Here is a 21499-nt window from a genome sequence, read left to right as displayed (position 1 = left end):
GTCCTGCACCCCTTCCTTGTTTGTTAATTTTTCCTTGCTCTTTATTATGTACTGCGGGCGTGTGTGGCAAAGTGATTAACAGTGTGCAGGTGATCAGTAATCAGACAGACAAGCATAATCCAGGTGCAATGGTGTTTAATTGTAATCCTGCGGGTATGGCAGATTTTTTTACTTTCTCTTTATAAAAATGTGTTGTTGCGAAGGTCACATTTTCAGGATTTCTTTCTGGTTGGGGTTTATTGAAATGCCTCCCTTTGAGTTTGCATGTGTTTTATTTTTCGTTTGATGTTTCTTTTTCTCTGCACTGATATCTTGCATATTTAGGAAGGTCATCAGCTTCTTTTATATCTGGTCTCTGAGCAATCCTGCGCAAGGTTGCACAGCGCCTCTATAGAAATGACCAGGAGGAATACGCAGCTTTCCCACTGAAACAGTAAGTTTGTTAAATATATTGCAAATCTTTAGCACACTCATTGAAATCACCCTTTTTATAAGGGCAGCAGTGTGGTGGTTAGGGCTCTGGACTCTTGACCGGAGGGTCGTGGGTTCAATCCCAGGTGGGGGACACTGCTGCTGTACCCTTGAGCAAGGTACTTTACCTAGATTGCGCCAGTAAAAACCCAACTGTATAAATGGGTAATTGTATGTAAAAAATAATGTGATATCTTGTACCAATTGTAAATTGCCCTGGATAAGGGCATCTGCTAATAAATAAATAATAATAATAATATAATATAATGTCCTTGTTTCAGAACGTTGCTCAGAAACCGGTCACACCAGTTAGGGTTAGGGTTAGGGTTAGGGTTAGGGTTAGGGTTAGGGTTCATGAACAGTAAATTTGCATTTTATTCCTTTTTTTTACTCTTCCCTTTTATGAAGTAAGCATGGTGTGTTTCTTATAAGCCTGTGTTAACATGCTTTAATTATGAGTTCAGAAACTGTATATGGACATTGTAAATGTTGCCTCTTGACTTTGAGCGTCAGCAGCGCGTAGGAGACGCGCGGGCACGCTGGTGTGAAATGGAACAGCGGAGCTACGTCTGGCCCAGGTTCAACACACGTGAAGCCATCCTGTTGTTTAGGGGTTTATTAAAACGCAGATTGCGTGCGTGCCCCATGCATGCTTGATAGTAAATCCAGCGATTCTATTAAAACGTGTTTCAGCGTAATGCGCTTGATAGCAGTTGCACTAGGACACGTTAGTAGCCGATATATGAATTGACTGGCTTCTGCCCATTTCACTAAAGACAATACAAACTGTAGTTCATCCACAAAGTCGTATACGTTTACATTTTTAGAAAACCCATTTTGTTGCTCATCAGTTAAAGTCACATTTGCTAAATTATGAACAAATGATATTCAAATAAACCTAGGCCAAACTCAGTACCCCTTTTAGATGGGCGTTTCCTTGTTTTTCTGAGCTAAAATCACTTGGGCAAGCGCAGTACACGGTGTACCACATTTTAACGCGAGTACCACAAACTCAGCACAACGGATCCGATATATACATTTTTGTTATATTGAACATCGATCAAATGACTTTTTCCCCCTCAGTTATACAAAAGTGTGACTTAGCACATCAAAATCAATGGCTTCAATTAGAAGCCCACTTGGCTAGGGCGCGGAGACAGGGATGCACCTGGTGTTTCAATAAAACAGCGTTTGTGTTGAACTGTTGATGATGAACAGTTTGAGTTACACAGACCACGTCCTGTTTTGTTAACCCGTTTTTACACAGTCGAACTCAGACTGTGCTAGCAGAGGCCCCTACACACACCCGTTTATTTTAGTTGACGTTTCCTTTTGCTATTTTGTTTAGTACCGCATTTGGCAAGTGACTTGGCTCCGCGTCTTTGGAATTGTTTACCCAAGCAATGAAGGAACCCGCCAGTATTGTGAAGCTTTCCTCTACAATTAGAAAGTAAAGCACGATTTACATTGAGATATGAAATGTAATTTGTGTTGTCCTGCTTCAAACAGAACAATAAAAACGGAGCAGAGTTATTTCTATAACATGCATTTAGAAGCCTTTGCATATTGTTGCGCGTTTGGGGCATTTTTAACGGAATTATAATAAAATGCGTCACATTCTCAATTTGCGCGCAACATTAATGCTGACCTTTGGCTGCATTCCGAGTTCCAGTGCTAAATTTGAAAACAACGTTGTCAAACATGACGTACACCTCCTTTTGTTTTTACATTTTCTGGGGAACATGTATTAGTTTAAATGTTTTTGTGCAGCATCAATCCGGAGAGACGGTCCCATTACACCTGAAACTATCGAGTCCCCCGGCTGGTAGAACATAAACAGAACTACAAATCCCAGAAGCCTTTGTTCCTCAGCTTGGTCTGCTTTAAAAAAAAAAACGGGTTTGGGAAAGAATCCCTGGAATTTGTTTCCTGTGAAATTCCTAGCAGAGAGCAGAGAGCAGGGTTGGAGAGCGATGGAGTAGGAGTACCAGGGCTGCTGTTGTGTTCACAGCGCTCGGTCCCTGCATGGGGTTACAGCGGCTCTCTGTGTGAGAGAGTGAGGGGGTACCGCGGCTAGCGAGCCCGACACAGCCATGGCAGAACCCCTGCTCAGGAAGACGTTCTCCAGACTGCGGGGCAAAGAGAAAGCGAGGAGGAAAACAGACCCCAAAGACAGAGGTAAGAGAAAAATACGGGCTCTGCGCGTCTACAGGGAATTTGGTAAGAGCGATGGAATGCAATTGGGACGCATGACGTTTTTAAAGTGTTTACTTTAGAAAGAAATACATCGTTTTCATATTTTCAAGACGGGACATGGCGATCAGAAATGTCTGCCATTTGGACTGCAAGAAAAGAGTTATACCATTTATTTTTGTACTTATTTTTAAAGAAATGACTGTAGTTTGTAGTTTATTGGGTTGAAGTTTTGTCTCCCAAACCCTGGAAGTTTGTCGTGCTTTTGGGATGCGATGTCTTTTTAGTTGCTGTCATTTTGTGTGTTCAGTTCTGCAAAGTTAATGCACGCATTGTAATCTGAATGCTACTCGAAATAAAGAAACACAACGTCGAAAGAAACAGAGACGGAGTGGAGTGTGTAAGCCGAGTACAGTGCAGAGAAACCGCAGAGCTGAAACCGTTAGCTGAGGAAATAAAGCCAGGCTACAGTTTATATCCAAGAGCGCTCTGCTCAGAAACGCCGATTACATAAACTTCCATTCAGGAGCCAGGACCGCTAATCTGACAGGGAGCGGTCTGGCTTCTACTGCTGGGACCGTGTCCCGTCATGAGCGTGTTCTCTCTGTCTCTCTCTCTGACTGTCCCTCTTCCTCTCTCGCTCGCTGTCTCTCCTTCACGCTTTCTCTCTCTCTCTCTCTCTCTCTCTCTCTGACTGTCCCTCTTCCTCTCTCGCTCGCTGTCTCTCCTTCACGCTTTCTCTCTCTCTCTCTCTCTCTCTCGCTCTCTCTCTCTCTCCTTCACACACACTCTCTCTCTCCTTCACACACACTCCCTCTCTCTCTGACTCTCTCGCTCTCTGACTGTCCCTCTTCCTCGCTCTCTCTCTCTCTCTCTCTCCTTCACACACACTCTCTCTCACTCTCTCTCTCCTTCACACACACTCCCTCTCTCTCTGACTCTCGCTCTCTGACTGTCCCTCTTCCTCGCTCGCTCTCTCTCTCTCTCTCTCTCTCTCTCTCTCTCTCTCTCTGGTGTCCTGTCGTCCGGGACATGTCTCTCACACCAAAGACATACACTTACAGACCAACCCTAAACATTCACGGCCCATTTGAGCTCCAAGGACCAAAAAAACATTTGAATGCAGCTGCGGTTGTTGCGCGTTTCCACCGCGCAGATGTTTCCTTTATTAGAGGCAAGGGTTAACACCGACCGACGGGAACATTTCAAACGGATTTAACGCAAGTGTTTAAAAACAGCGCCTCGGTGACAGCTGACCCCCCCAATCACCTCCAACTGTGTAACCCGACCAGGAGAGCTCGCATGTTAGTATAAACACAACGACACGCAGGTAACAGGCAACGTCACATCTCACCTACCTGTATACCGGCACATGAACAAGGTCGAGTCATTTCAGCGTTAAAGCGGATTCCTTCGTGGCGGGTGTCTGTTCCGAAATCTCTTTGCAGTTTGATTTCGGTGCAGAGCCTCGCTGGACTCAGTCGACTCGCGCTGTGCGTTTTAATTACGGATGATTCTGAGGACTGAGCAGGAAGACTCGTGCAACAGCAATGGGTTTGTAACAGGCTCGGGTGCACCTCGGGGAAAAAATTAAATAATAATCTGTACTCATTTAATCCCGATTGCATCGTACCAAACAGATGATCCTGGCAATTGGTTTAATTCATCCCAACAAACGGGAAAAAAGGTTAGGAAGATAATGAGGATTAACCCACAGCTCTGGGCAAAAGTTTAGCATCACCCATAAAATGAACACATTTTGCTTCATGAAATCGAATGAAACTTGCTGAATAATGTTACGTTGACATAATTGCATAACGCTTTTGTAGTTTTTCATATACTTCACAAAAAAAAAAAAACGGACACATTGAAAAATGTGACATTTCGAAAGCTAACACGAAACACTAAGTGTTAAAGGCTCCGGTAGACTTTTTTTTGAGGTTTCTTTGACTATGTGATGTTAAATACAAGATCTAAATTATGTTCATATGTATATTTTTTAATTATGTCTCAATCCTAAAATTCTAGGTGATGCAACACGTTGGCCATGGCTGTATAAAGCCTTCTTTACTAATCCGATCTGTGGAATTCAGTGTCAGATAAATATCTAAAGGGATCCCTGTGCAAAAAGGAAGATGCATTTTTATTACAGCAAACATTGAAGTAAAAATTAATGTCATGTCTTTTTCGTGCGCATCATACTTGCAAGCGGCCGACACTGCTGCATAGGCACAGACACGTTTAATTGCGTGATAATGTTTATAGTTAAAGCACGGTAACTGAAATTGTATTGAAACTGAAAACGGTAGCAAAGGTGATTAAAAAGTTTATTTTAAATATACTGTATTATTTTTGTGCGAGACTTTATTCTCTCGCATCTGACGGATATCTAAATGTACTGATGTTTCTGATGAACTCGTCATTCAGATGAAAAAAATCTAAGCAGTAAATGCTTCGAACGAGCAAGCGTACTAAATGCGTCTTATCCGTCACAGTGCTGAGTTCACTTGAAGAGGATCATCACGAATCTGATTTGCTGCGCTGCAATCGGGATGTTGTTTTGTCTGATTTAGCACAGGACCCATCCGTGATGATTCACTTCTGGAGCGCTGCAATCGGGATTAGCAGGTGGGCTCATTTAGCCCAATCAAGTGGACTAAACCTGCTTAATCCACTAGTTAGACACTTCAAGTGGACTGAATGTGGTCCTCTGCATTTGACCCAGGGGGGGTTCAGTTTAGCCACGGTGCCCCTCCCAGATCTCAGTACAGAGCCTCATTATCGGATGATGTGCGTGAGAGAGAGATTGCTGTTTCAGTAAAGGGGCTCGGTGGGACAGCTAGTAATCGGAAGACACGCATATCCAAGTGTGATGAAACTGGGCACACCACTGCTTTTAAATATAAGTTTGAAGGAAAAGAAAATATCTTGCTGGAAATACCTGGCAAGGAAGACTCTCCAGGCATGTGAAACTGTGGAGTGGAGCGATCCTAATTGGCTAGATCTCATTTCAGAGTCCACACCCAGGGCTTACTTTGTTTGCAACAATACAATTGTTTGCAGATGCTGTGAAAGAAAAGCCCCTTGTGTCTTGGGATTTGCATGCATTCCTTCACAGAGCGATTGTGCAGATTCTCACTGGCTTATCCCCTCCTCCTCGATCTCTGCACAGCCTCCTGGTTATGCCTAAAATAGGGAAAGTGACAGAAAGGCATGTGTGTGTGTAAACACTGGAAACGTGTGTGAGGAAAGAGGATGTGGAAACCACAGGATTGACAAAGACAAGAATGAATATAGGAGAGCTGAGAGGAGTGTGTAGACTAGTGCTCATTATTATTAAGGTGCTGGTAAAGACAGAGCTGAGAGAGGAGTGTGTAGACTAGCGCTCATTATTATTAAGGTGCTGGTAATGACAGAGCTGAGAGAGGAGTGTGTAGATTAGTGCTCCTTTCAAAATTGAAAGAAATATTTTTTCTTAAATGCATTTTAAATTAAAAGTATATTTTATACCATGTTACAGTAAATCTCTCTGCACTAAAGTCTCGTGTGTGCAGTTGTGAAAGAAACACATGTTGTACATTGACTTTCATTTTAAACCGTGCTCTCTGATACTGCGTTAAAGAAGGCTGTCGGTTTCTATCACACTTACACTTCCTGGGTATACCAGTGTTTTCTCGGTTAAAGCATGTTACTGGCTGAAAGCATGTCAGTCAACAGGGGAAGCAGCTGATTGGTTAATGAAGAGGTGTGGACAATTCGCCCTCCAGATGAAATGCCCAAGCCAGCGCAACACTAACTGACTGCCCCATAATGCCATTACACTGGCACTTACAGTCTTGATATAAGGAGAAACACAAAAGGCACAGCCTTGTAGCTGTGGCTCCCGACTGCAGTGTTATAAAGAGGGAGCATTGTGTGATGTTTTAAAATAGAAATGCATGCTAACTATGTGTTTCTTTCGAAACTGCACACTCGCAACCCCATGTAGCCAATAGCAGTGAACAGCAGATTGGGGTTCTGGAATAATGCTGTTGGCTAAAACCACGTCCTATACCTTTAATGGGCATCTACAGTACACGTCCCTACTGGGTCAGAACCGCTTGTGTCCAGTCGAGACCGCATGGGATCTGACGAGCTCTGTCTCACCGCAGACTCGTGTCAGACTCCGGTGACCTTTCAGCCTCGCCTCAGGCTCGAGCTGTCCCGGCCACGAGGCCAGCGACATACCCTCACAGCTAATTTTAAACCCTGCTTCACAGATTCGATTTGTGTTATCAGTGCGTCTATGAGAGGCTCTGTTGTACTGTCAGCATTCCCCAGTGTGTGAATGCACTTCATTATCAGAGAGTGTGCGTGTGTGAGAGAGAGAGAGGGGGGGGAGAGAGAGAGAGAGAGAGAGAGAGAGAGAGAGAGAGAGAGAGAGAGAGAGAGAGAGGGAGGGAGGGAGAGCGAGGGGGAGAGGGAGAGACAGAGGGAGAGGAGAGAGAGAGAGGGAGAGACAGAGGGAGAGGAGAGAGAGGGCGCGAGAGGGAGAGGGAGAGAGAGAGAGGGAGAGGAGAGAGAGAGAGAGGGGGAGAGGAGAGAGGAGAGGGGGGAGAGGAGAGAGAGGTGAGAGAGAGAGGGAGGGGAGAGAGAAAGAGGGAGAGACAGAGGGAGAGGAGAGGGGGAGAGGAGAGAGAGGGAGAGAGTGGGAGGAGAGAGGAGAGGGAGAGGGAGAGGGGGAGGGGGAGAGGGGGAGACAGAGGGAGAGGAGAGAGAGAGGGAGGGAGAGGAGAGAGAGGGAGAGTGAGAGAGGAGAGAGAGCAAGAGATAGAGAGGGAGGTGGGAGAGAGAGAGAGGGAGAGAGGGAGAGGAGAGAGGAGAGGGGGGAGAGAGTGAGAGAGGAGAGAGATCAAGAGAGAGAGGGGGAGAGAGAGAGGAGAGAGGGAGAGAGAGAGAGGGGGAGAGAGAGAGGAGAGAGAGAGGGAGAGAGGGAGAGAGAGAGAAATGGGCAATTAGTTGTTTATAGTTAAAGCAAAGTAACTGAAATTGTATTGCGTTATCTTTGTTCTTGTATCATAAACATACCAGAACAAGGGGCCTCAGTTTAGCCCTGGTAACCCTCCCAGATCTCTGTACAGAGCCTTGTTATCCGATGATGTGCGTGAGAGAGAGGGAGAGATTGAACACTCTGTTTTAGTAAGGGGGCTAGGTGGGGCAGCTAGTGCTTCTCCAAGTGTGATGGAACTTGGTAAGGACTTTCTACAGCCCACATAGAGTGTGGATGGTCATAGGTCACAGTTAACTCTTTTTAATAGCAGCTGTAATTTTGTATTTACAGACATGCAGGGGTTAAATTAATACAGACAATGCTGGAAAGAAAAGAACATCTAATGTTTTTTTTTTTTTTGGTAATAAAATTACTTATCATGGATTCTAGTTTTCTCCTAGATTCCTTGCATCCCCTGCTATTTTTGATGATGTTTTAGAAATTATATCCTTCAGAGAATAAATTGGGTTCAAATCCAGCTTCTCTGGTCTGAAATGAGTTTGGAGGTCTCCACGCTGCCCCTAGTGGACAGTAGTGTAATCCACACACTGGAGCACCATTGCCAGGAAACACTCCACAGTAACAGTTTAAAACACAATGCTAGATTGCATGCAAGTCTCAGACTCCATGGATGAGCTATCCCTGAAAAGCAGGCATTGCTATAGTATGCATTCACCATGCTTTACCAGGGTTTGCAAGCCTTTTAAAATTTGCTTTACAATTGTGACACATTGCTGTGCTTTTACTATGAGATTATCCTTGACTTGAGACCCAATTCACCTGGCATGTTCCGGACCGACCCATAACAGTATTCTGCAGTTGTTCTGTCCAATAAAAATGAACTGCTTTACAATTTTTTAAAACCGTTCAATCACAGATGCCATTCCTTTTCCATTGCTCCCTGCAGAAGCTTTGTTTCGGTTCACAGTCTGGTTCTCTCTTGAGAATCTTCTGCAGCAGCAGGCAGTCAGGTCCTGCACAGCTGGGATCAAACGCTTTGCAGCCCCCTGCAGAATGAACTCCTTGTGCTTCATGAAGTCCAGTGAAACCTGCTGAGTAATGTGACCTTAACATACTGAATTACACACGTTTGTCTGTGGTGGTTGGATTTGCTTTGCGTTAGTTAGTGTCCAGGTTGTGCCTCCTCTTCTTTGTGAATTTGGCACAATCACTAGGTGTTGTGCGTGTGTGAACGGTACCCTCTGTTTACAGCAGCTAGTGTCAGTGCACACTTTGACAAATGTCACTAAACGTGGAGATTGCAGTGTGTAATGCTGTCTGAGTGCGTCCGGCTCTTGGTTTGTGAGTCGTTTTGGGTTGGTGGGTCTCAGCGTTTTTATGTGTCGCTCTGTGTCTGTGCGTCTCAGTGTGTGCGTGTTGATCTGTGTTTTGGTGTCTTGGTGTCTGTCTCAGGGAGTGTGTTTATCGCTGTGTGTGTCTCGGTGAGTGTGTCTCAGTGAGTGTGTGTTTGTGTGTGTGTCTCGGTGAGTGTGTCTCAGTGTGTGTGTCTGTGTCTCAGTGTGTCTCGGTGTGTGTGTCTCAGTGGGAGTGTGTCTCAGTGTGCGTGTCTCAGTGTCTCTGTGTGTGTGTGTGTGTCTCAGTGTGTGTATCTCTGCGTGTCTCAGTGTGTCTGTGTGTCTCAGTGTGCGTGTCTCAGTGTGTGTGTGTGTGTGTGTGCCTCAGTGTGTGCGTGTCTCAGTGTGCGTGTCTCAGTGTGTGTGTGTGTCTCAGTGTGTGTGTGTCTCAGTGCGTGTCTCAGTGTGTGTGTGTCTCAGTGTGTGTGTGTCTCAGTGTGCGTGTCTCAGTGTGTGTGCGTGTCTCAGTGTGTGTGTCTCAGTGTGCGTGTCGCAGTGTGTGTGTGTGTCAGTGTGTGTGTCTCAGTGTGTGTGTGTGTGTCTCAGTGTGCGTGTCTCAGTGTGTGTGTCTGTGTGCGTGTCTCAGTGTGCGTGTCTCAGTGTCTCTGTGTGTGTGTGTGTCTCAGTGTGTGTATCTCTGCGTGTCTCAGTGTGTCTGTGTGTGTCTCAGTGTGCGTGTCTCAGTGTGTGTGTGTGTGTCTCAGTGTGCGTGTCTCAGTGTGTGTGTGTGTGTGTGTGTCTCAGTGTGTGTGTGTCTCAGTGTGTGTGTCTCAGTGTGCGTGTCTCTGTGTGTGTGTGTGTGTGCGTGTCTCTCTGTGTGTGTGTGTGTGTGTCTCAGTGTTTGTGTCTCAGTGTGTGCGTGTCTCAGTGTGTGTGTGTCTCAGTGTGTGTGTCTCAGTGTGTGTGTGTGCGCCCCCTTCCCGTTGTGAACACTTCCCCACACAGACCCTCTTTGTATCCCTGTGAAGTGAATCCCCCGGGCTGCTCGCCAGGGGCAGGAAGTGGAACATTGAAATCTGTGAAGTCGGAATGCAGCTGACTTCCTGTCTAAGCATGGAGGAGCCCCTGGGGGGAGAGGGGGGGGCACGCCTCCTCTCACACTGCAGAGGAACAGCTCTGAATCAAGTCCCTCAATGACTCGCTTGTCTCCCTCAAGCTGGAAAATTCCCATTAACTCACTGCACGCTTAGTCCCAAAATACCCGCCTAATTTTACAATCTGCCTGCACTACTTTAATAGAGTCAAAGTTAAAAGACGATGCTGTCTGCCTTTGCATTCCTGTAACATCTGTATTTATTAGTGCAGTTACTGAGAGGAGCAGACTCTGGAGATTACAGGATACGCCTGGCTCTCTGTGCGAATGTCGCTTTGCCATTGTTCCAGTCTCCAGTCCCATGTAGGCCCACTTCTGCAGCTAAACTAGGTTACTTTGTTCTGCTTCTGATCCATGTTGTTAATGTGAGCGCCCTCTTTAACCATGCGATGGCCAAGCAGTTTTTAAACGAGAAAAGCTTTTATTTCTGTAAATAGATCCTGTTTCTTTTTCCCCCTGTCTGGCCACGCATAACGTACTGCATAAGTAAGATTCTGGCTAAATTCTCATCCTGTAGACCCCTGGCTTTTAAAAGTACAAATAAAATGCTGTAAGTACAGGGTCTTGAGCTGCTTCAGTCGGCTGGCAGTTTTAATGCAAGCAGTGCTGTATACAGACCACCCAAGTGACATTAAAACCCACAGCGTCGTGACAGTCAAAATAAAACGTGAGATCACTGTGAGAAAAAACAAAAAAACCTGCAGTTTGTCATTCTCAGCATATGATTGTACATGCAGTCCATTCATGGATGGCTTCTTAATTCAAGCTGCAAGTTAAATCATTTTAAATGAACCCGTGCTGTTGCTCTCGTTTTCTTTTGTTGATTTGAAATGTAATTTGAATCATTTAGGTCACATCAACCCAGATGCTGTTTGCCATGCAGAGTAATTAAAGACGCTGCCAGATTGCTGTGGCAGATATTATCCTGTGTTTGGCAGAAGTACTGTAGCTGTCTGAACTTCTAACAGTTAAAAAGAAACATATTTACTGTGCTTTGAAGTTCTGAAAGCGATGGCTGACCAGAAACGACAGAACAAAGGAATCGTTCCGTGAAAAAACGAAGTTGTTCAACTAAACGTTTTCCAGAGTGTTTGAGGTTGTCAGTCGTGACTGTGTTTGCGATTAGACTAGGCTACATCTTATTTCTCATTTTTCAACACAATTTTTAAAATGCTTGGAAAAGTGAAAATGGCAGTTTGGTAAACGGCGCACTAAATAATATATTGTATTGGTTTTGTTTACAGACGCAACTGCAAAAGCTGCCTGCGGCGAGACGAGCCACACTCAATCCTGCTGCCCAGCCGACGAAACAAGCAAACGAGGAACATTCATCACCGTTGCCAAGAAACAAAACTGGGCCAAGCTTTCCCCCGCCTGTAGGGAGCAAAGCTGCCTTCCCAGCAGTGCCTGCCCTCGAGCCCCAGGACTGAGGAGCCAGGAGTGGGATAGCACTGCAGGAAAGGCCCCGGCTTATGAGAAGGGCCTGAAATCCGTCTCGTCATGCTGTACCGTTGCTCCTACAACCCAAAGCATCCGTGTTTTGGACAGCCAGGAAATTACTCTACATGCTCCACGTCTTCCTTCAAGCAAAGGTCTGACAGAACAAGGTGTCCCTGAGCTCCAGACACCCGTCCTGAGCTACTCTGAGCTTTCTACATCATCCAGTTCCATTAAAATCACCGGGCAAGGAGCGTATCTCCAGAGCCTGGACAGGAGCAGCCGAGCCTGGGTTCTCTCCTCAGGAAAACCCCAGGCTTCTGAGGAATGCCTCAGGCCCCCGTTGAACTGCATAACCGAGAGGAGGCCGAGGAGGGACGAGGAAAGCAAGGGGGACATTTGGTACAACCCCATCCCCGAAGAGGAAGACCCCCGTCGTTTCTGTAACCCGTGGAAACGGCGTGAGGGGCGGGGCTCTCCTGAGTGCCAGAGAGGTGTGACTGACAGCAGGCGCGTGCAACGGGCTGGCAGTGCTGCCCGGCCTACCAGAGCACCAGGATGTGACACGCTCGGTGTGGACGCCCAACCGCCTTCCAGCTGCTCGGATATTCACAGCCCCCGGGCGACCAATCAGCTCGCAGCCACCAGAATGGATTCCCAGGCTCAGGACAGTGCTGGAGCCAGGAATGAGAGCGCAGGTACAAACAACAGGGTTACCAAGCAGCTCTGTCTGCCACACCGGACGACGCGAAACCTTCTATTCTGATTGCAATCAGACCCAAGCTCTTCTGTCTGTATTGGTTTTGCCTTGATTATATTACCATGTGTAATAATAGGCGTGTGCATGTTCCCAGTTTACGGCTTTTCTAAAGAGTCTGCACATCTGGTTTTTTGCTTCTTGCTTGTAAATCATAAAGTGTGTTGATTTGTTGTTTATTATTACATGCTCACTGATTGCGATTCTACTTTCAAGTGTCGATCTCATTTATATAGAAATGCTTGCGCTATATATATTGCTTCCCCTGAATATTTGTTCCCCCCAGCGGAACATTTGTTCCCCCCCTGCATGCATGTTTGTTATTTCTCCTGTTTGTATGTAGATTCCGCGTGTGTGATGCTAGTAAACGGGAGCGATGTTTGCAGGCTGTTATCGTGTATTATTGTAAGTGAGACTGGACCTGTCAGAGGGGACTGGGTGGTGCAAGGTTAGGGTCAGGGCTCGGGTAAGTGGGGTTAAAATGAAGGTTTTAGTTGGAAATGCATGGACATAGACTTGTATGCAAAGAAAGATGACTGTGTTACAAAAAAAGAAGGGGGTACAAATATTCTGAAGGGCAACCAATATTCCCGAATATTAGTTCCTAGGGTGTACAAATATTCCTAGAGGGAATTAATATTCAGGGGGGAACATATATTCTGTGACACCGGGATTTCCGATACGTTTCAACACTTCCCTGTTTCTCCTTGCCTCTCAGATATTCTCCCAGCCCCAGCCCCTGTAGTGTCTCCAGGGGGACCTCCTCCCTCGGACAGCCCGGCCGCTCAGAAGAAGCCCGGGGTGATGGAGCGCATCAGATCCCCCGGCACTGTCCGCAGCCTCTCCATGAGGATGCGCAAACTCCCCGAGCTGCGGCGCAAACTGAGCCTTCGTTCCTCCCGGACCAGGCAGGGGACCGGCGACGGCACCTCTCCCCAAAACGCACGCAAGGAATCGGGAAACGTCATCAGCAGGTACCACCTGGATACCAGCGTCTCCGCTGGGGACGGGCCTCGCAGACGCAGGATCTCCTCCAAGCGAGGCAAATCCGCCAGTAAAGGAGGCTACCTGAGTGACGGCGACTCCCCGGAACTGCTGCCCAAGCACGACAGCGCAGGAGAACCGCAGCAAGAGCAAAGGCCGGATCCTGCTGCCTTCCGCCCGTACAGTCTGGCAGACCAGCCCCGGTGCGCTCAGAGGTTGTCGGGCCTGCTGAGTGTCCACCTCTCCGGGCTGGAGGAGGTGAAGTCTCCCCGCGTCGACTCCAAGGAGGTGTTCTGTGCTATCCAGGTGGACGGGGTGACCAGGGCCCGCACCGCCCTCCTCACCTGCAGGGCCAGCTTCCTCAGCCTCAACCACACCTTCAACCTGGAGCTGGAGAGCGCTCAGCTTCTCAAGCTGGTGGTGTCATCGTGGGACTCTGGCGCCAATAGGAACAGGGTCTGCTGTCTGGGGGCAGTCGCCATCCCACCGCTCTTCAGGGGTGAGCGAGACAGAAGAACAGTCTTGATTTCCCCGAGAGGTGCCTCAGGTAGGGTTTTGGGAGGGAGTGTTGCTAACATGCTTACCGCTCTGCTTGCAGGGTCCCGCGCTCAGCAGCTGGCAGTGAAACTGGAGCCACGGGGGCTGCTCTTCGTGAAGATGACCCTGGTGGAGCAGTGGGACGCCCCCCCCAGGCCCAGCGACAGGGAGCCCAGGGTCTTCGGGGTAGAGCTGCGCCACCTGGTGGACAAGGAAGCCTCTGCAGTCAAAGTGCCGCTGCTGATACAGAAGAGCGTCTCCGAGATTGAGAAAAGAGGACTCAAGGTGGGCAGAGAGATCATCCAGTCTTGAGCTGGGGACACAAGTGTGTTTTTTTTTTGTTTACTTAAGTTTGAGGAAACACAAAGCCACTTTTTCAACAGTGGTTTGAAATCTGGTTCCGGGAGACCTAGTTTGAGGTTGCTGTATCAAACCCCAAGTCTCCCCTGGTGTGCCGCGCAGCGGCCTGAAACCTACTCTCCTGAAACCAAGTTCCAAACCACAAAGTGGTTTTGTGTTCCCTCAGCTTTAAAACGTTAAGTTGTCACATGTAAAAAATGTCAAACAGTGAATGGAAGTGTTAGAATTAACATTTTAGTAAGATAGTTGTGAACAGGTGTTAGCAGGTTCCCTTTACAATAAAGCAGGATGAGACATTCTTTCACACAGTGTCAGGATTCGCACAGTCTGGAGGTATAGAGAGGGCTCTGTGTCTCACGTTGGAACACAAGAACATAAGAAAAGTTTGGGAACGAGAAAAGGCCATGCGGTCCCTCAAGACTCATCCCTTCTTGGCACCATTCTCCTCTACTGGGAGGAACTCATTTAAAAGCACAGAATCTCTTTTTAAATGTTGCCAGTGTTTTAGACCCTACTGCTTCACATGGTCGGCTATTCCATGCATTTCTAACTCTCTGTGTAAAGAAGGGCTTCCTCCCTTCTCTTCTAAACTGTCTTTTCCATTTAGATTCTCTTGTTCTTCTCTCTGTGCTGAATTTGAAGTACAGCCTAGTTGCCCTGATAGCTGTGGTTTAGTTGCTCCCAGTCACAGTGAGGCATGTGTATCTCTGCCATGGTACAGAGAAGGGCAACTAGGCTGATCTCAGGGCTTAATGGCAAGAACTATGAGGACAGGTTAAAATAATGAAATCTCTTCAGCCTAGAAAAAAAGTGAAGTATCTAAAACACTGGGAACATTTAAAAAGAGACTCGATTCTGTGCTTCTAAACTAGATCCAGGAGGGGAGAATGGTGTGCCAACAAGGGACCAGCCTCGATGGCCTTTTCTGATGCTCATTCCTCTGGTGCCCGCTGCGTGTGTTGCTGATGCGTTTCTTGCAGGTGGTGGGTCTCTATCGACTGTGCGGCTCCGCGGCTGTGAAGAAGGAGCTGCGAGATGCGTTTGAGAAAGACAGCACAGCCGTGAACCTTTCTGAGGAGCTCTACCCAGACATCAACGTCGTGACGGGTGAGTCACAGTCCTGCGAGCTGAGACACCAGCGTGACTGTAGCTAACTGACTGCTTTCCAAACCTGTGCTTCCTTATATAGAAGCATCAAATGCATTTTATTGCAAGAAACACATGCTGTAGTAGCCCTTGTATCTGGCACTACACAAGGTTAAAGGCATCTCTGTTTGCAAGCCTCTGATTTGCTATCTCTTCAAACCAGTTGGCTGCTTCCCCCTTTTTACTAGCATGCTTTCAGCTGGTAACATGCTTTGACCCCAAATACGCTGCTGAGACGTGACCTAGGAAGTGTAACGGATGTCTGGAGAATAAGGCACAGAAACTGAGCACTTTCTTTAAATGAATGTAGAACCAGATATCAGGTTTTAAAATGCTTATTTCAGTGTTAGAAATACATGAATCAGAAATACCACAGTCCCCAGGACGTTATGACTGAATGTGTTTCTACAAGTGAATCTAATCAAGAAGAATTTGTTAAGACCGCTTTGCTAATTAACATTAGTTGGAATTTAGTGAAATTATTTTGTGTGTACTTTGTATGTACTTTCTTCAGCTCAGTGATCTTGTAGAGGCGTGTGGAGTGTGTGTTTGCATTGGGAGTGTGTTTGCAGTTTGCTGTAGACAGGTGTGGAATTCCTCACCTTGGAGAGACAGCATGTCGAGTCCTGACTGGCAGACCACTCTCTCTCCCCTTGTCCTCTCCTTCCCCTCACTCTCTGGCTCCCCCTGCAGGTATTCTGAAAGACTACCTCCGGGAGCTGCCCTCCCCTCTCATCACCAACACTCTGTATGAGGTGGTCCTGGACGCCATGTCAAAGAGACCCCCCAAGAGCGCCCCCAACAGGCCAGAGCTGGAACCGCAGCGCTCCGCACAGACAGTCAGTCTGCTGAACTGCCTCCCTGAAGTGGAAAAGGTCAGAGCTTTGAAGAAGCACATAGATTAACGTTTCTTAAATCCTCTTCAATATTGATTTATCCATGAGTGCAGACCCAGAGGAAACCAAGTTCAGTTCAAGCTGTAAAGGTTTAAACAAAAGGTATTTTACTAAACAGTCGACTGGAAATGATTTTAAAATGTCTTGAAAAAAGGTTTTCGTCATTTTCAGTATCTCTCCCTCTCTCTCTGACTCAATTCAAATTCAAATTGGCTTTATTGGCATGACAATAAAAATAATTGTGTTGCCAAAGCACATACATGGCATAACCGACTCAAATATACAGACAAAGACATTTTTTAATACTAAACAGTATCCCTCCTCCCTCTATATTAAACAGTACCTCCCTCCCTTCCCCTCTATATTAAACAGTACCCCTGGCTGTGTGTTTGTCTTCCCCCAGCAGGATTGACAGCTTCTGGGTATTGCACATTTTGGGGAATTCTGGGACTAAATCGCAGAATTTGGGGAAGAAAAGGCTCTCTCTCTCTCCCTCCCTCTCTTGCTGTCTCTCCTTCGCTCCCTCTCTGACTCTCTCCCTCTCGCTGTCTCTCTCTCCCCCCTCTCTCTCTCTCTTTCTCTCCCTCTCTTGCTGTCTCTCTCCCTCTCTTGCTGTCTCTCCTTCACTCCCTCTCTCTGACTCTCTCTCTCTCTCCCTCTCTCGCTGTCTCTCTCTCCCTCTCTCGCTGTCTCTCCTTCACTCCCCTCTCTCTGACTCTCTCTCTCCCTCTCTCGCTGTCTCTCTCCCTCTCGCTGTCTCTCCTTCACTCCCTCTCTCTCTCCCTCTCTCTCTTTCTCTCTCCCTCTCTCGCTGTCTCTCTCCCTCTCGCTGTCTCTCTCTCCCTCTCTTGCTGTCTCTCCTTCACTCCCTCTCCCGCTGTCTCTCTCTCTCTCTCTCCCTCTCTCGCTGTCTCTCCTTTACTCCCTCTCTCTCTGACTCTCTCTCCCTCTCTCGCTGTCTCTCTCCCTCTCTTGCTGTCTCTCCTTCACTCCCTCTCTCTTTCTCTCTCCCTCTCTCGCTGTCTCTCCCTCTCGCTGTCTCTCTCTCCCTCTCTCGCTGTCTCTCCTTCACTCCCTCTCTCTGACTCTCTCTCTCCCTCTCTCTCTCTCGCTGTCTCTCACTCCCTCTCTCTCGCTGTCTCTCTCTCTCTCCCTCTCTCTCTCTCTCTCTCTCTCAGACTCTATTTCAAGCCTGTACTTGGCTGCCCTCCAGAGTACAAAATGTTACAATTCCCTGAAATGGTTTCCTTTTTGGGACATATTATCATGTTTGTTTAATCTGCTGTTTATGTGTGCCAGCTGGGTGTTTTAAACGACCCCATTATTACTGGAGCCTATCTGAAGAGCAAGCTTTATAGCTGCATAAGATCATACTGTAAGAGAAGTCACACACAGCCAGCTAGTTAGAGCTAGTTAGATGCCAGGGTGTGTGCATGAAGGCAGATGGAAGCCCTACTTGTAGAGACGTGAATGGGGTGACCCCATTTGAACCCGGGTGAACCCCAATTACAATACCGGCCCTCCTCTCTCCTGTAAAAAGGCCACTCTGACGGTACTGCTGAACCACCTGAGCCGGGTCGCCTCCTTCAGCGGCTCCAACCGGATGACGTCACAGAACCTGGCGGTGTGTTTCGGGCCGGTGCTGCTCACCCCGAGTCCGGACCCCTCGAGGCAGGGGGCAGGGCGCAGCTTCGCTCACTCTGAAGAGATCGCCAGCGCCGTGGACTTCAAGAGGCACATCGAGGCGCTGCACTACCTGCTGCAGCTGTGGCCACGTAAGAGGCCGTGGGTCTGGATTTGGAAAATGTCAGGTCTTTGTCAGTTTTTCGTTAAGTACACGGAAAACTACAGAGCGGCGTGCAGTTCAGTATGTTAACCTGACGTTATTCAGCGGGTTTCATTGGACTTTATGAAGCACGATGTTGTTCTTTCTGGGGAGTGATGCAACCCTTTTTGGCCAGGGCTGTAGTGTTGGAAATAGGTGCTGTGTTAGCTGTGACCACTAGAGGGAACCCTTGCTGAAGAAGCCGGCTCTTTGTTTAGAGAGGAGCTGGAAGATGAAGTATAAAGGGGAGGGGGGGTGATTTTTATGTATAAAAGAAAGTGATAAAACGAGTTTGTGTGTGTCAGTGTGTGCGAGTGTGTGTCAGTGTGTGTGTGTGAGGTGTGTGTGTGTGTGTGTGTGTGAGGTGTGTGTGTGTGTGTGTGTGAGGTGTGTGTGTGAGAGTGAGAGCTGGGACCTCTCGTGACAGGTCTTGTTCCTCTGGCCTCTGCTCCACCTTCACACACCTCACACACACACACACCTCACGCTGTGGGATCGTTGCTCATTTCTGAATGTATTCTAATGATGAAACTTTGCTAGCATTTCCTCACACGTCCTCTTCCCTCTGTCTCTCTACCAACAGTCCCAAGCAAAGATCCAGTTCGGGACTCCCCAGTCTTGGACCAGCCTGTGTCCCAGAGTTCCTTGCAGCCTCGGCCACGCCCCCTTCTCCATCTGGACCTACCCAAGGACTCGGTGGTGTCGCGCAGGGGGCGTGGCAGACTGGAGAGCCCGCCCTGTAATCGCTACGCGGGCGACTGGAGCGTGTGTGGGCGGGACTTCCTCCCAGCCCCGGAGGCAGACTATGATGAAGTGGCAGCCACTGACAGCGAGGAAGAGGAAGGGGAGAGGGGGCTGTGGGGCCCGCAAGGGAATCTGTTCCCCCGGGACTTCAGCCTGGACCCCAAAACCATCGATCTGGACGCCCCTTTCACCACCAGACTCAGCCTGAAGGATTTCGACACCTTGATTTCCGATCTGGAACGAGAACTCGCCAAACAAATTCACATCTGCCTCTGAAAGCGACGTCTCTTTCACAGACCGCCACGTACTTCAAAACAGCCATTCAGCTTCAAACTGACATTTTAGTAATAAAAATAAAGAATCTGGACACACACACACACACAAAAAGGAAATGCGGTACCTGCCATCTTTAGCACACACTTGTGTGTGCAGCGCCTGGCCCTGGCATGACTCATTTGCTGAAGTAATCTCCTGATTTGTGTTTTGTGATATATCACAGCTTCTTATCCCTGTTTAGAAGTCAGTTTCAGTCTGGCAACTTCCCTGAAAGAACTAGAGACGGGTCACAGTAAATCAGTGCGGGACCAGTATTCTATTGACAGTGTTTTGGCAGGTGTTTCTATTTTTCTTGTCTTCATTCTACAAGCTTTAACTCCTGGGGTATTTAAAGAGAAATATTTTGATATATTACATTAGGTCAGTGCAGAACAGGGAAGGGAGTTCTATATCAAAACAAATGTCATGTATTTGAATATGATTTCATGCTTTGTGAATCAGGACCCTATTCTCAGAAGTAGGACGTGTCTCTGTGGTTTCCTTTGATAAAAGATTGACGAGATCCTGTCGGAGAATCACGCCCTGTCCGGATCAAAGTTCAGTTCTCGATCCACGAACGTGTGGTCCGGTTCAGAAATCAGAGGCTGTTTCTTAAAGCTTCAGAAAAGATTGGATGATTCAAAACTTTAAAGAACGTTTTTGATCTAGTCCTTAAAGGACCAGTTCCCATTCCATTCCCTTTTAATCAATTCCAGCACATCGGTGATCAGAATTGCAATTGGCAGTATTCTGTTAAAATGAGCTTCTCGCAGGGGCAGCAAATTACAAAAACTGAAGTCGCTGCTACTGCGTCAATTAAACTGACTTCAAATGAAAGCAGCTGAATGATCAGTTATGATGGGAACTGGGAAGTGATTTTAAAAAGGAACTGGAAATGGAACTGGAATAAAAAAAACGTTATTGCCCCCCAGCCCTGCTTATAAGAAGGTAGGGGTTGATTTGATGAGTCTGTAACCTGATATATCAAGGTGGATTTTAGAGCATTTGACAGCACTGGAGTCACCCTGGACCGCAGGTGGGTTCTGCGGTGCTGTGAAATGCTCTGAAGCCCCCAGCCGTGGCTTATCGGTCTAGGCTGATCAAATCGATCCTGAAGTGGACAGGCACCTTCGTGAGTGTACCAGCTGACTTTTTGCATTTTGAGAATTTGTTGTACACCACCTTTGTGATAAAAACGTGTTCACATTTACTCCTGCACAAAATGATCAAATACCTACGCACTTTTTTTTTTAGCTGCTTAAGTTTCGGTGCACGGTACATATTTGGAATTGTTTTGTTGTCGTATTTTGTTCATTTTTTTACATGGACTATTACTTACGTTTCCTAGTTTGTTATATTTAACTGGCAAACAATCCTACATATAAGCTTTGATCCGACAAGCCAGATAATGCTCCGGGGATCGTAGAAGGGAGGCTACTTCTCAAATACACCCCAACAAGTAATGGGACACATGTGAATGACTGCGGGTGGGGTACAGCATGTGTTTCACCCCAGTTCACTCCCCAGTTTGGTGCTCTTGAGAGGGGAGCGATGGATTTGAACACCTTGGTGAGCATCCTCTTTAAAGAGTGACTGGTGATAGTATTGCTGGTGCTAATGTAAGACTTGAAACCCTTGATATTGCACAGGTGAGCTCATTTGTGCACGTCTACCCCGTGGGGGAGTGTCCGTTGAGGACAGCATTCCCATCCTCCACCCTTGTCCTTTACCGTTGCATTAAAATCCCTTGGAATCCTCTTTAATTGCACCTCCAATATAAGGGCATGGATGTTAGTGCTGTGTTAGCGAGGCGTTTCATTCAGAGAAGAGACGCAGTTCTTCTGTTGTTTTCCAAGCATTCAGTATTATGGATTTGTTCAAACATTATTTTTGTTATATTGCACTTATCGTTTGTATTTTTGTACATGGATATCATAACATGCCATACAGTATTATCAACAAAAAATGATTAAATCACATTGATATTATTATTACTGTTGATTATTATTATTGGTTATTATTATCATTGTTGTAAATCATGAAGCCACTCTCAGCCAATGAAACGTGGCAACAAGTCAGTCCAGTTTGTAAGCAGGCTGGTGCAGGTTTATTTACAGGGAGTGATTATTTTCACAATGGGGAACAGGTTTGGTTGCTTTTAATCCTGTTTTCAAAAAATGCATTGCATTTAATATTATTATTATTATTATTATTATTATTATTATTATTATTATTATTATTATTATTATTTAGCAGATGCCTTTATCCAAGGCGACTTACAGAGACTAGGGTGTGTGAACTATGCATCAGCTGCAGAGTCACTTACAACTACGTCTCACCCGAAAGACGGAGCACAA

General features: G+C 46.9%; 1 protein-coding gene across 2 annotated transcripts; it reads left to right on the top strand.

The window, feature by feature from the left end:
• The first annotated feature begins 2335 nt into the window (after window positions 1-2335).
• LOC117409837 (rho GTPase-activating protein SYDE1) lies at window positions 2336-21130 on the top strand. Of its 2 annotated transcripts, none has more exons than XM_059007008.1 (8): window positions 2336-2649; window positions 11386-12276; window positions 13054-13818; window positions 13918-14141; window positions 15197-15323; window positions 16056-16237; window positions 17799-18033; window positions 18667-21130. In XM_059007008.1, the coding sequence occupies exons 1-8, from the start codon at window positions 2565-2567 to the stop codon at window positions 19101-19103; spliced, it is 2946 nt and encodes a 981-aa protein (XP_058862991.1). In that variant the 5' UTR covers window positions 2336-2564; the 3' UTR covers window positions 19104-21130. The 2 variants fall into 2 exon arrangements, with proteins under 2 accessions (XP_058862991.1, XP_058862993.1); XM_059007010.1 differs by lacking the exon at window positions 2336-2649 and adding an exon at window positions 4059-4218.
• The last annotated feature ends 369 nt before the right edge of the window (window positions 21131-21499 follow it).

This window comes from Acipenser ruthenus, chromosome 34, assembly GCF_902713425.1.
Source record: "Acipenser ruthenus chromosome 34, fAciRut3.2 maternal haplotype, whole genome shotgun sequence".
Taxonomy (NCBI): Eukaryota; Metazoa; Chordata; class Actinopteri; order Acipenseriformes; family Acipenseridae; genus Acipenser; species Acipenser ruthenus.
The sequence above is the reverse complement of the archived record's forward strand: the minus strand, read 5'-3'. Positions and strand labels throughout refer to the sequence as shown.

What these genes read in the sequence shown, in the direction of transcription:
- LOC117409837 (XM_059007008.1), top strand. Translation starts at nt 2,565, where the DNA reads ATGGCAGAACCCCTGCTCAGGAAGACGTTCTCCAGACTGCGGGGCAAA. An exon ending in TTGAGAAAAGAGGACTCAAG is followed by an intron (nt 14,142 to 15,196) that starts GTGGGCAGAGAG and finishes CGTTTCTTGCAG; the next exon opens with GTGGTGGGTCTCTATCGACT. An exon ending in AGACATCAACGTCGTGACGG is followed by an intron (nt 15,324 to 16,055) that starts GTGAGTCACAGT and finishes CTCCCCCTGCAG; the next exon opens with GTATTCTGAAAGACTACCTC.